The 15,034-nt window shown below is 40.8% G+C and overlaps 1 protein-coding gene across 2 annotated transcripts; it reads right to left on the reverse strand.

Moving 5' to 3' along the window:
* Nucleotides 1–1,366: 1,366 nt before the first annotated feature.
* On the reverse strand, nucleotides 1,367–8,094 carry hic1 (hypermethylated in cancer 1). Of its 2 annotated transcripts, none has more exons than XM_033976852.2 (2): nucleotides 7,935–8,094; nucleotides 1,367–3,886 (listed from the first exon to the last, which is right to left on the reverse strand). In XM_033976852.2, the coding sequence occupies exon 2, from the start codon at nucleotides 3,867–3,869 to the stop codon at nucleotides 1,671–1,673; it is 2,199 nt and encodes a 732-aa protein (XP_033832743.1). In that variant the 5' UTR covers nucleotides 3,870–3,886; nucleotides 7,935–8,094; the 3' UTR covers nucleotides 1,367–1,670. The 2 variants fall into 2 exon arrangements, with proteins under 2 accessions (XP_033832743.1, XP_033832742.1); XM_033976851.2 differs by lacking the exon at nucleotides 7,935–8,094 and adding an exon at nucleotides 6,903–7,104.
* Nucleotides 8,095–15,034: the final 6,940 nt, after the last annotated feature.

The following is a 15,034-nucleotide window of genomic DNA, read 5'->3' on the forward strand; positions in this document are numbered from 1 at the left end:
ATCCCGTTTGCAGTCCGCTTTTAACACTTGGATAGCCCTAAGTGTGTTCATATCACTGACAGATTAGCAGCCCACTGTTAAGAAGCAGCGAGCGTACACAATCAGCCTTCACATTAGGACCACCAGCTGAATATACCACCTGATATGCAATTAACTAGCACTTTAGACAGATATTGACCAATGCGTACTCAGAAAAACCTACAAGAGCTGCCAAGGTTTAGGAGATGTTCTGACCCAGATATTTAAAGCTACACTACGTAACTTCTCTGGTGGAGGTTCCGTCACCTGCTTGTCTCAGATATGTTATTGCTTTGTCGGGAATGTTCAACAGAAAGGTATAAACTTCACAATCTTGCATTTATTCAATTGCATATGTTTTTATTGCTACACATCACCCGCCTGTCTCTGTGGAAATAGCTAGGTTTAATGTCATAGTTTGGAACATTTCAGGCAAAACAACAACATTTCCTTGGATAAAATGTTTCAGACCTCTACCAGAAAACTTAAATAGGGCACCTTTAAATTATAAGTGTCAGAAATCTGCCCTTGCAAACTTAAAAATGTACACGTAGCTATCTAACTTCCCACACAACTAACATGGTCCATGATGAAAAATATGTGTTGTTCATATATCTGTCAGTTGTCATTTTTTTCTGTCTAATTGATGTATTGTGTATCAGCGTTAAAGCTTGAAATTGTCCATGGTAGCGAGGCCAGCAGACAAACAAGCTGAAGGGGACCCAGGCCAAATGGTCAGTCAGGCACAGGATCTGACCACACTAGCCCTGATTAACCAATAAACTGCTTCTGTTCTCTAGGCACTGAGTTTCCTGGATACAGCTAATGGTGGATGTTAACAATGGCAGGGGCAACACCCATGCATGGTCTGCAGCCTATGAAGAATCTGCTGTCATCATGCACAGGGATTGTATGTCATCAGTTGGCTGTAGACCACAATGCCACAGTTATTGGATCACTGCTCTGATTGCCACATCACTAACGTAGAAAGGGCTGTGGTTGTACAGCTAAGAGTTTAAGGACATTTTAGCTTAAGGAAGGTTAAACTAGTGTGTGAGGTGAAGCTACAAATGGCAAAATAAAAGAAAAACAATAAAATACTGGTAATTTGTTTTTGTCTGCCAAAAGGGCTTTACACTGAGGACTAGTACCCAAATTCAGACATTATAATATTAATAACAACACATTTTCTTTTTATGTCCAGGTATTTGGCAAATGTTACATTCTGGACACAATTGCTCATGTGCTTAGGTTTTTGCATAGGCTAGACAATGCATTTAAATGTACACAAGTTAACAATCTGTAAGCAAAACATATTTGATCTTTGGATTATATCATCATACAAAAATAAATAGGACAACTTTATTTTGGTTTTCAACCTGTTGCTTTGGCTCAATTGCTGGAATAGTGGTCTTTGCTGCACACTGTACATAAACATGAAAATTGTTCTTTGGTCATTGAAAGGCACAGTGCTTATGAAGTAAAACTTTAGTTACACTAGATACACATAAAGGCACCTGTGGTGGGGTGTGCACTGGCAGGCCAACAGGCTTCAGGCCTGAGTCTGAGGTGTACAAGATACTGAGGTGAACAGTGTCACAATACTGCTGTGTATGAAGACTTACTAATGTTGAAGTCCTTTGAGTAAGGTCTTAACTGGGGGAGTAGCGGTCGATGGTGCGATTGTCAGAGATGGCCTGAGGGGGCAGTGGTTGTCCCAGCACGTCCATCTTGTCCGGGGGGAGCCCCAGGTGCTCTGAGGCCAGTTTGGACAGGGGGTAAAGGCTCTCCAAGGCCTTTGCATCGGCCACTAGCTGCTGCTGCGCTTGTAGGAGAAGCTCACTGGCCTTCTCCTGTTTCAGCCCCAGGTGCTCAGCTGTGTATTTAGTGAGGGGGTAAATGCCCTCCGGAAAGTCCAGCTTGAGTTTGCCATCCACAGTGAGCCCCCCTGCTGTCCCCCCACTGCTGTGCATCTTCATGTGGCTGATAAGGTTACGCTGTTGGGCAAACTTTCCCCCACAGACCTGGCATTCATAGGGCTTCTCTCCAGAGTGGATCCTCATGTGCTCAGTGAGCCTGTACTGCCTGGTGAACCTCATGCCACAGGAGTCACAGGCAAATGGCTTCAGGCCCAGATGGCTGCGCATGTGGCGGGTCATGGTGCCGCGCTGTGTGAACTTCTTGCCACAAATACTGCACGGGTACGGCCTGGTCAGCCAGTGGGTCTTCTCATGTTGTCTCAAAGTTGCAGGGTCTTTGTAGGACTTTTCACAGGAGGAGCAGCGATAGGGCCGGATCATGTCTCCAATGCCCCCTCCTCCTAAGCCTTGACTGGACTTATTCTCCAGGTGGGACAAACTGTTCAAACTGCTGCTATTGAGGCCCGCATAGCCATTCATATTGCTGCTATTGTTTTTAGTGCAGCTGTTATTGCCGTTCGCCATGTCTCCACCAGAGTTGACGTACAGCTCTTCTTCTGTGTGTGTCTCCACGTGTGCATTGAGCTGCTCTGAGCTGGGGAAGCCTTTATCACATGGAATGCAAACATACAAATTGTCCCCAAAGCTCTCGGGCTCATACGACATGTGGAACCTGCCTATAGGTCCTGTTGGGGAGGGGCGGCCTTCACTGCTGCCCGTCTCCTCTGTCCCTGAGCCACTCTTGTCCTCTGCTCCTTCACTCTCCTCTCCCACTTTGTGATGGTTGTGATGCTGCTCTCCATTTTCACCTGCTTCATCATCATCCTCCTCATCTTCATCTTCACCTGGATATGAAACAGGCTCATGTTTGACCCAACGGTAGATATTGCCCATTTCTCTGCCAGTCTCTGTCACCTCTGTCGGGGTGCCAGGGCTGGATGGACACGGGAAGCGCTCATTGCCTTGTGAAGTGGAGCGATGCAGGTGGGGCAGATGGGGGCCCAGAGGTTGGTTTAGATGGGGGAAAGGAGGGGGAGAGAGAGCACCTGTCTGCTCATTGGCCTCTAATTTATCTGATGGGAAGGAGGCTTGTCCATTGATGCCATGCATGGGGCTAGTGTGTCCACTCAAAGTGCCCTCTCTCTCCTCCTCATTGTGAGTGCTAACCAGATGGGACCGGGTGGGCGTGTGCTGCGACTGTGAGCTTGGGCTTTTCTTGGTGAGGTCCAGGCCGAACATTGGGGAGCAGGTTGTGTCTGGGTGGGCTGAGCGGAGACCCAGCTGAGCAGGCAGGCAGTTGGGAGGGGAAGGAAACACCTGAGACGGCTGCGTGGAAGTGGGGGCGTACAGTTCTCCTGTGGGGATGCCCAGGCGATGTGGAATGAGCTCCTCTAGTGGAGGTGGTCGCGGGGCAAGGTTGTTTACCATTCCTCCTGGAGGACATGGCTGAATGACAGGAGTAGAAACTCTATAGCGGCTCCCTAACCCCATACTATTAGGACCCATCTTGGGATAGGGCAGAAATGCTGGACTTGGACGGGGCAGGTACTTGCCATTCCTTTTTAGCTTCTTTTTACATAAGGCCACTAAGTCGAGTAGCTGTAGGTAGCTAGCTGCGGCTAGCACAGCCCCTAGACTCGGCTCAGATGGTGAGGTGGGGTCTCCCTCACTAAGGCGGCCGGTGTATATGTAGTCCAGAATGACCCTGAAGACCCCTGGACTCACCATCTCATGGTCAAGGTTGATGAGATTGTCATGCACCACTAGTGATTTCAAGTAGTGGCTGCTGGCAGCCAAAATGTTCTTGTGAGCTCGGAAGAGCGCGTTCTGCACCACAATGATGACATCGCACAGAAAGCCCTTGGTGCGCTGGCTGTTGAGCTGCAGGAGAAGATCCCTTGCATGACTTGGAACTTCCATGGCATCCAGCATCGTCTTCAGTCCAGCACCTGTAACAATAGAAATGTGTCAATGTCACAAAGGGCAGCTCCAGGAAGCTCCAGGAATGCAATGAGGAATTCAGTCAAAGCTGTCATTCTTTTTGAGTGGGTTCAGAACGATCAAAGCAATTACAATTAGGTATAAACTTTTTATTATGTACACATTTTGATTATGTATACATTTGAATAAATATTGTTAAAAGTCACTGTGACTGTTCCTCATTTGACAGAATATACAATTTGTACTGTATGTGGAAACTGCGCTGTAATGTGAACTTTTATGAAAGGTGAGTGGATGCAATGGTTTTCTCATTATCAGAAATTTTATTGCATCAACTTCCTCTGTAGAAAGTGAGTTTAAAAAAGACACATACTTGTTTATGGTTGGTAAAATATTGAACATTGTTTAAACATTGTTTCCCAGAGTGTGATGTACACCAGGTAACCTACAACTGTGTGCAGGGGACATTTCCCAAAAGAGAGGACTCTTTCTGAGTCAGTCATATAAGGAACGCCAAACGCCCACAATGTAAATTAGAGTTAGATTATGAATTCCTATTGAGGACACATGACTTTTACACACGCACAAAATGGAAGTAACCTCAACTATAATTATTTTATCCAGCCAAAAATATACCATGTCATAGAGCATTTTGTTATTAGATTAACATCTAAACTGGACAATTTATTTATAAGATTCACCATGTTGACAGATTTGGTCTCACTCAAAGGAAACAAGCAACTAAACAAAGACCATGTCAGCTGTCTGATCATGCCTTCCTGACATCACTCTATCCACTTCTTGTTTACTTGATTCAAATATACACTCAAAGATACAACAGATTGATGCACCCTGGAAAGTCCAATTTTTAAACACTCACAATGACTATGAAAAATACTAAGGAATTTGTGTCTTTTTTTTTTTTTTTTGCCTTATACTTGCAAATAAGGCTGTTGCTGTATATTTTTATTTTAGGCAGAGATTTAGGGGATGTCCTACTAAAAATATTGTCAAGATGAAAAAAGAAAATCCAGTGATTTATAACATGTAAAGTGAATGGGGTTGGATAAACAGGCAGCTACGTGGTAGGTTGAGATGAGTTCACGCTTCATCTTGTCCCCACGCATCATGTTAAGTCTTTTAAATTCAGTTATGTGTCTGCATTCGATTACTCCTCTAGCATATGCTGCAGTAAATATTAGTGTTATTCAGACCAAATATGTTTAGGAGTGAGTGTGAAATGAAGAGGTCATGAACTCTGGATAAGTCACTGAAGCCGCTGCTTTATGTTGTTTAGTCTGATTAACAGTAACAGTTCACTGCATGGAAACAGTGATACCGCCTTACTGAAAACATATTGTTATTTTAATGGTGATTCAGTCACTGCAATGATAAGAATAAAAATTCATTGAAAAAAAAAAGAGCAAAAAAAACAAAACGTTTAAATTAAAAGAGACTATTCAAGTGACTAAGAATGAATTTTGACATTTTTGTTAGCTCAATAGATTTTAATTTAACACTTAAACAGATGTGACCTTGATTTAAGATACTGCAAAATGTGACCACATGTCATTACATTAGACAGATTTTTTTTTTTTATCTGCAGGGCATCCCGTTAGGTGGAATAGTTTGTAGACTAATCAAAAGTTTTTTGTCATGTTTTTGCATAATTTGTGGCAGTTAAGAATATTCATTAACTATGTATAAAATATGCCATAAAGTGTCCTCACAAAAGAACTGTGGACACAGCACAGTGTATGCTTCTTTATATCTCCACACTGTGCGTAATGCTCACAGTGGAGCTCTCCACATACAGTGCACTGTGCCTTGGCTGTGTTCTTTATTAAACGCTGCATTAATAATCTAATAACAGTATGACTCTGATGCTGTGGCCCCGTTAGAATAAACGGGGCTCATATAGCCATTGTCCTTGGTTAATTTCAGGAGGCCTGTTTGCATGTTCCCTTTTTGACTCTCTCTTATTGAGCGGAGGAAAACAAAGATTTTCATAAAGACAAAAGTATCTGATATTTTGACCGTGTAATTTTTTTCATCTTGACGTGAGCGTGATGCACTTTGATCTAGAAGCAAATAATAGAGCGCAAAATATTTTACTACAAGCTTATATTTTTCAACAGAATTTACCTGGCGTGGATTTTTTTAACAACAGTTTACGTCGTGTATGTTTGTCCATCAAGTGAATCAAACGCCCATAGCTGTGACTTCATGGCCCATTGCGAGGAAAGCGCAAAGCGGAGTGAGTCGGACAATGACACTGCGCCTGTCTTTAATCTATTTTATTCTCCACATATTGTTGTAGTAAAAAAGTTCACGAGTGGCTTCATCTTTTCCTAGAGCTGCCCTTATCTCTGTCGGAGAGTGAAGTCCTAAATCACATCCAGAAATAGTGCCTTAAAACAAGGTGTATCTCACAGATGGTTCCAATCCAGGGCTGTCAGCAGCACCACGGGCGCCTACTTTCATTATTACGTTTTGTGATTACCTTTAGGATTTAAGCAACACATGTAAAAGCAAAACAATGTACTCACAATTTGTAAAAATCGCTGTTCATTCATATGATTTATAAAAGTCGTTCTATATAATGACTAGTGTGGAACTGTCAATATATAATAACCTTTCCAACTTCTGTGATTTTATTTTTATGAGGTTATTTAAGCTTAATTAGGCAAAACAAAACCATCCCCAGAAATGACTGATTAGGGCTATTTGCAGTTAGAAAACGTAATTTATTAGACTACGCAATTTTCCATTAAGTTTGAAATTGTTTCTTGGTTATTTAGTTCAACAAGTTGACTAAATAGGACCACACGATAAATTACGCACGAAATAAATAATTAGAAAAGTCCGTTCTTGTTATAGCACACAGAAAAGGGATGTGTTTCATTTCTATCTGCTTAAAAATCCCCAGCACGTTCGTGTGTCTAAGTTAAGCCTCGCGGACCAGCCTGGAGCCCTGACCGCGTCCCAGTGCGCACGTCCCGGCTGCGCGTAAAAGCCTCTTACCTGCATGCCCGATGTCTTCTGCCATACGCTCCAAGTCTCCCTTAATGATCATCTCAGCACTCTCCAGAACTCATATCTGACGTTTGAGCTTTAACTGCCAGCCTCCAAAAACCATGCCAGTTTTCCGAGCGCGTCTGCCAGCGCTTTTTTTTTTTTTTTTTATCTTATTAATTGATATGAATTTCTTGTCGCTCTTACGGCCCGTCCTCCCACCCACCTCTCTCCTTGTCACTGCCCCTCCTCTCCACTCTTTCTCATCCACTCCTATAAAAATACGTGCTTTGACCAGCATCAGTTTCCTCTAACATTTTTTTTTTCTCAACTAATTTCTCTTAGGTATTTTGGAGTGGAAGCAAAAACGCGCACCGGGATGATAATGGTGTCTTTATGCGTCTTAAGTGTTTTAGAGCCCCGTGTGATGTCAGTCTATAATAAAACTAAAAGGTAAAATCGAGGGCAGGAACTTCATGTGACCCCGACTCGAACTTCTCAACACATCGTCTTAAAGAGACAGGCACATATTGAATGCATATGTTCATGGGCTTGCATATTTATGATGTTTTTGGTCAAACATTTCAGAGTGATTTGAATGAAATAATGGACACTGCCTCTATTATTATTATTATTATTATTATTATTATTATTATTATTATTATTATTATTAGTGTAGCCTACATTTTTTATACTATAACAGTGATCCATGAACGTTCTTGTATAAAACCTGACGCACCTGACCTCTGTAGTGTCCCGCGTAAAACCATACACGCACCTGTTAAAATACTGCATTAAAACTCTTGGTCATGTCCATCCTAAAAGCCTCTACAGGGTTATACTCAGACTATGTTAACCAAAAACATATTATAACGGGTTATAACTTCTGTATGGACGCACGGTTACGCACAAGACAGTCTCTCCATCCAGTATTTATAAGGTTCACATTACGCGTAAATGACACACAGTGAATCCTTTTACATTTGACTTCCGACAGCTGTAGTTGAGCAGTAGTTTCGATGCTTCCACTCACTCGTTTACCTCGGATTCATGTCTGGTGATCTGGCCGTATCACTGCGCTCCTTCTCGACATTCCCTCTGTAAATGCCCCGCTGACTCCTCGATGAGTTTCTCGGTCCTCAGAATATTCTTACACGTAATCTCGTTGCGCGGACTCGAGCTTCCCTTCCAGGATCCCCCCTTTCAGACCACGGTCATAATCTGGGGTTCGACTCACGTGTTGGCGACAATCTGACACTTCGGATTGTTCAAATCCTGCACGCGGAAAACTCGCGCGCACAGCGACACCCAATGGCGCCTACGGGTGAGTTCCTCTGCCCTGAGCCACTGCTGGAATCTGTATGTAAATGTATGTATGTATGTAAATGTATGTATGTATGTATGTATGTATGTATGTATGTATGTATGTATGTATGTATGTATGTATGTATGTATGTATGTATGTATGTATGTATGTATTATGTATGTTTGTATCATTGTATATATGTATTTATTTATATATGTATGTATGTATGTATGTATGTATGTATGTATGTATGTATTTATGACTTTATTACTTTATTTATGTATTTATTTATTTATTTTATTTATAACTTTATCATTTTCTTTCTTTATTTATTTATTACTTTATTTATTTTTATTTATTTTTTTACAGCATTTTCACAAAAGCTATAATGTATAGTTATGCAGGTTGTTTTAAATAGCTTTATCATCACTCTTATTTCTTAAAGTTGCACTATGTAACTTTTCCAGTGTAGTTCAAGCCTGTCTCTATATATATGTTATTTCTTTGCCTGGAATGTTTCACGGTTTGGCGTTATTTTTTACCTTGCGTTTATTCAAGCTGCATTCTTATTATGAGTGGTATTGCCTCTCCACAGACCTGTAACTTGACTTGGTGCTGTCAATTGTTTGTCTCCATGGATAAAGATACATTTAATGCCATATTGTGTATCATTTCAGACCAAGCAAGCTCCATGGAAACAAGCATTTGGCAGACCCTAAACCATGAACGTTACATAGTGGTTCTGAAAAAAAATGTAGCATAATATTTGTATGCACTTTATCAACCAATCAGATCTTTTCTTCCGTTGTGATGGGTGTGTGGTGAAAAACTGCAGACTGACATGAATGTAGCCCATTATTTTAACATTACAGCTCTGATTAAACTTGTGACCGGTTCCTGTTTGTTTTTTGTCCCCGCTGCAGCTGCCAGTGCTCATATCATGGGTGTTATTTTGGAGGTCAAGGCGCGTCTGTCCCACTGAAGCTGTCCGGGGACACCTTGAAGACCCCCAGAGGAAGCTATTGTCTGACTTCCATGTTCCCTGATGAACCGCAGATAACCCTGCAGACTGAGGTGTGCCACGGCATACATTATGCTCTATCAAGGATGTCTCTCAATTCATGCTCCAAAATAGTCTTTTCCATTCAGGAAGAGCCACAGTGATATCATTAGTGCATGGCCAGGTGCAGCATATTTGAAATCTACTGCACTGCTTGGTGCAGATATTATGCCATTTTGTGTTGGTGAGGTTATTCAAGAACATGCACTACAATCTGTTTTGATTGTTTGTCAATGTTTTTTTTTTAACTCCAGTTCTTATGTGGGCAGTTTGGAGCAGTATAACAGTAGACCTGTATGGGAGGGTATAGCTCGTATCAGTAGTAGGCTATTGACAGTATCAAGGTATAAGTATGTTATTCTCCATTCGTCCTATAGGAAAAACTGACCTATACACTTGACTTATGCCTAGGGCGACCCACCAGCAGGCAGGGACCAGATCTCGAAGTTTGATCAGAAAGACTGCCATACTGTGCAGGTTTTAAAGCTGATTAAGAAATCCAGAATATCAGGAGAGACCTTTCCACTGTGAGGTGAGAGTGCTGTCATCGATGGCAGTATTGTGATTTGAAAGGGTCTAGTCAGCGGATTGGGAATATAGAAGTAGGCCGTAGTTACTTTTTTATAAAACTGACTTTGCGTATCAAATGGTTGAATTGTTCTGAGTTAGTAGTGACTATGTTTTATATTTTTGTTACTCTGAATGCCTTTTTGCCAGATGGGCTTTATCTAACTAATCAATCAGTCCTCTGAGGCTGGACATTAAACCTCAGCTTGTCCAAACACAATCTAGCATACCAAAATCTGGAGCTCACTAAACCTGAAACGCTGAACTTCTAATGAACTGAGAAAGCCTCCAAATTGCCGGTTGTAAGCAATGATTCAATTAAAGCTGCCTGCCACAGGCCCACAAACATGAGTCGAAAAGCCCATCCCAATTTCATGTGTCTAAATCCCCAGTCCTCTGCATGGGACCAGAGCTGGAGATAAGACAGGCCTAGTCATAACGGTACACGAATTCTAGTCCAGCACAAACACTGAATCTGAGACAACTGTGTTGCCCTTTAAATCATATGTCTGCTCATTTCTCTAGGTTAGAGTTGTGGTGTTTTAATTTGCTTTATTTTAAGATAGGGTTCACATCATTAAAATGATGAAAAGAGATAAATTCAACTCGATAAAACTTGAGTAAATGACTGAGGCTGTGCTGGATCACTTGTAAAATAAAATGTGTTTGAGCGTTTGTTCCATGGTTTCTCTTATTATTTAATCATTATTTCAGTTTGACAAGAAATTGTAAACTATTTCTAAAGTTTGCCTCCATTTTTCTTTTACAAAATCAAAAGAAATTCATGCAACATAATAACTACATTTATTCATGGCTTAATATGGGAAAAAAAAAAACTTTATAATGAACAAATAGTTCAGCCTTAGCAACTATATACCTCAACTCCCCTAACCCTAAACCCTTTAAGTAGCTACTAAGCCTGAATCGTTCTTAATAAGCCATTTGTTGATTATAAATTAAGTGGTTTCATGCTTCATGGCTAATTAAGGTGTAGTTATTATAAAGTGGTACATTTATTCCAAACCTTCTGCATTGATTACTGTAACATGTTAAGTTCTCAAATTGTGTGCACTTGCAAAAGCTGACCACCATAAAAAGTAACACATTAATTGTCTCCGGCCCTGGTCCATGATGCCTTCAGTCTTCAGTCTCTTCTGTCTTCTCTCCCTGAGTAGATTTGGCCACGTCTGTCCAGATGCTGCTGTGACCGCTCGTCATACCAGACACACCCCGCCAGCTTCAGACTCCCATTGTCACCAAAGATTGAACAGTAGGCTCAACATTTACACACACACGCCGCTCCTAATTCATTGTAATGACCAGTTTCCCAGACAGCTTTAGAGCACAGGCCTCCACGTCCCACAATTCAAAAAGCTGGTTCCCCAACTTGACTGGTGTGTTTTAGTGCTTTGATGGCAAGCATCTCTGTAAGGGTTATGATTAGTCGGGCCCGGCTCTACAGGGGTGCAAAAGGGTGCATTGCAAGCGCATTTTTAAAGTTTGTGCCGTCATTTGAGGCGGGATAAATAATGACACTTAATGAAACAGTATCGATTTTGCACCTCAATGAAACTTAAATGTGCCCTCAGTCAGTTTGCTCTGGACCCGCTGCTGGAGTTAATGCAAGATGTTCTTTTTAAATATATGTAAAAGTGACCCCACATACTTTTACATCATATAGGAGAGTCATATAGTTAAAATGTAATAAATAGTGACATGGAAATATTAAATGCTGGTGTAACATACAGCAACTTATCACACATTTGTTCAAAAAAATACATAAATAAATAAAAAATCCCAACATCCACATTAAATTGTTGTTGCACTATGTAACATTTCTGATGCAGCATCCTCCATAGGGATGTTATTGCTTTGTCTGGGATGTTCCACAGTATGCTTTAACATGTTAATATCTTGCATTTCACTTACATTTTTATTGCTAAGAAAATACCTTGAAATTCATGTATTCTTGTGCTGAGTTGGGTCACCTCTCCACTGTTTCTGACGTGTAACTTGGCCTGATGGTGCCGCCTGCTCATTTACAGGAGGACAGATACGTTTAATGCCATACTACGCAGAATGGAGACATATGTAGAAGCAGGTGGCAGACCCTCTATTAGAAAAGTTACATAGTGCACACATTACGGTTAATATCTAAACACACTTTAACTATTCTGCTCTGTATCTATTGAAAGAATGTACAAAACATAATCAAACTGTGCCACTTTAAATATTAACACCCTGAACTTTAATCTTACATAATTTGGGTTTGGTTAAACTGTAAACTAAAGTCTAATTATATGGTTGTGTCAATTGTTTGGTAAATTGCCTTCTTTTGAAACTGATCACATACTCGCAAATATTGGAGAAAAAATATCCTAAATTTTTGGTAAAGGAAGTGTGTTTGGAAAATTTGAATCTAGGTTTAGAGTATATTTTATAACTATGATTTGGGAAGGAGCAGTAGGCTAAATACTCGGGTTTGTAACTTAAGTTATTAGGAGACCAGTTTGGAAGGGAATGCAGTGTTATGTGTTTGTTTTTTGGGTTTGAAATTCAGCTTTAGTGGAGTCACAAGCAGCAGTGACAGTTGTTACGATGTTCACTGTTTTTGGTAGAATTATAAGAAATAATTTGCCCTAAACAAACTTCTGATCTGTAACTCTCTCACCTACTTTAAAACCGCTTCCGTCTCATTCCTGTGTCTAGCAAAAGTAAATCAGTCCACGCTTCTTCTCTCATAGTAGTAGTTGTTAAGTTTACTTTTTACATTGTCCATTTTGCAGTAGTGGAGGAGCTACAATAGTTTTTGTAATCATAGACCTATATATTTTCTTTTCAAATTAGAGCAAAGACCAAAGACCAAAGGTAAAAATGTAAAATATTAAAATGACCACTATATGATTATTTTTGTGTTGTTGTTGTTTTGTTTTGTTTTTTTCATGAAAGTAATGGAAAAGTCATAAATAATGTTGCCATGTCTTGCCATTTCTTCAAAGTCAAAAGTTTACACATTTCATAAACTGTATGACTTCGGTCAAACGTTTTGGATATCCTTCCACAAGTTTCTCATATCACTTGGCAGGAATTTTGGCCCATTACTCCTGACAGAACTAATGTAACTGAGCCAGGTTTGTGGGCCACCTTGCTTTCACTTGCCATTTCAGGTCTGCTCATAAATTTTCAATAGGACTGAGATCAGAGCTTTGTGATGGCCACTCCAAAACATTGACTTTGTTATCTTTAAGCCACTTTGTAACCAGTTTGGCAATATGCTTCGGGTCATTGTCCATTTCGAAGACCTATTTGCGCTGAAGCTTTAACTTCCTGGCTGATGTTTTGAGATGTTGCTTCAGTATTTCCACTTAATGTTCTTTTCTTATGATACCATCTATTTTGTGAAGTGTGCCAGTCCCTTCTGCAGCAAAACAGCCCCACAACATGATGCTGCCAACAGTTCAATTTTAGTTTTATCAGACCACAGGACATGTTTCCAAACATTAAGGTCCCTTGTGTGCATTTGCAAACTGTAATCTGCCTTTTTTTTTTTGTTTCTTTTGGAGTAATGGCTTCTTCTTGGCAGAGTGGCCTTTCAGCTCATGTTGGCACAGTCCTTGTTTCACTGTGAATAGTGACACGCTCTTACCAGCTTCAGCCAGCATCTTCACAAGGTCTTTTGTTCTTGGGTTGATATGCACATTTTGGATCAAAGCACCTTCATCTCTGGGACACAGAACCCGTCTCCTTCCTGTACCGTATGATGGCTGGACATTCCCATGGTGTTTATATTTGCATTTAATTGTTTGAACAGATGAACATGCCACCTTCAGGCATCTGGAAATTGCACCCAAGGATGAACCAGACTTGTGTAAGTCTACAGTTCTCTTCTTGATATTTTGGCTGATTTCTTGTGGCCTTCTAGTGTGTTTCAGGTGTGCCTTGTGTCTCTAATTAACTCAGATGTTGTCAATAAACCTTAGAAGCTTCCAAAGACATGACATCATCCTCTGGGTTTTGCCAAATAGGTTAAATGCATAATAATCTTGTAAATAATGTAAAGTTCTGACTTTGAATAAAGTAAAGAAAAATTGTCTTCTCTCCTTATCCTGGCTTTTAGCAAATAGAAATAATCTTGATAATCCTAACTGACCTAAAACAGGAAAAGTTGAGTCTGATTTCATGTCTTTTTAAAAATTTATTTTAATTTTCCCCTTAACATAAAACTACCATATTTAAATTACATAAAGTGGCACATTGAAAGGAGATGGTGACAGGGAGTGGTGAAAAGCAGAGAGGAGAGAGTCTGAAAGGCAGGGTGATAAGGCTCTGGCAATAATGGTAGCATTCACTAAATATCTACTTAAGGAGAAATGGTAAAACATTTACTCAGTTACAACAACAAAATACTTTTATCTACTTCTCTATCCATCACTGCAATTCTGACTAGATCTGTTTTACTCACCTGTAACCTAATGTATGGATCCAAACTTTTCACCCCACAGATCCCACTAGATCTGACCTGGTCCACCCCAGCTTCTATGCAGAGATCGAGGCGTCTGTGCGGGGTGTAGGTTCTATTGGGATATGTGTATGATTTCAGTTATAAAGACCCAACACTCCTAGACCACAGACTTTTGCCTTTATTTTTTCTCCACCCCAGAATACAGCTCCAACCAATACACTATGCAGTAAAGGCACCAAATGAGAAATCAGAGACCCAAGCCACCCACAGTAACCCCAAAAGCAGAAAGAAGGGGTTCTGTCCCTGCCGGTTTAAATAAACTTTGCTCAGCTGAGTGGGTTCCAAACCCGAGGCTCCAAGTCTCCCTAATCACGGTCCAACCATCTTGGCCATAGGATATTTTAACACCCTCAGAGTCCAACTTTGGCCGATAGACCTGGTCTATTGTCAGTGGACTGGGCCTGGTGCCACCAGGTCCAACCAGGATTTATAACCTTAATCACGGTCCAACCGTCCTAGTCTCGTCAGATTCTATTCCAAGGGGTAATTTGATTAAGAAAGTCACCCTCAGGGTCCAGCCCTGGCTGTTCAATAGGCCTAATCTATTGACAGTCTGACCAGGCCAAGCGCCACCTAGTCCAACCACCAGGCTTATTGATTTGTCCTTATGTGTGAGTAAATGTACTTCACACAACTTTTACACGTATAAAAACTCAACTGGACTAGATAGGCTACAAGAATTACAG

Source organism: Periophthalmus magnuspinnatus, chromosome 13 (assembly GCF_009829125.3).
Source record: "Periophthalmus magnuspinnatus isolate fPerMag1 chromosome 13, fPerMag1.2.pri, whole genome shotgun sequence".
NCBI lineage: Eukaryota > Metazoa > Chordata > Actinopteri > Gobiiformes > Gobiidae > Periophthalmus > Periophthalmus magnuspinnatus.

Coding starts and splice junctions, on each gene's coding strand:
- hic1 (XM_033976851.2), bottom strand. CDS start 6,954: ATGATCATTAAGGGAGACTTGGAGCGTATGGCAGAAGACATCGGGCAT. Junction 3,887..6,902: donor AGAAGACATCGGGCATGCAG/GTAAGAGGCTTT, acceptor CTATTGTTACAG/GTGCTGGACTGAAGACGATG.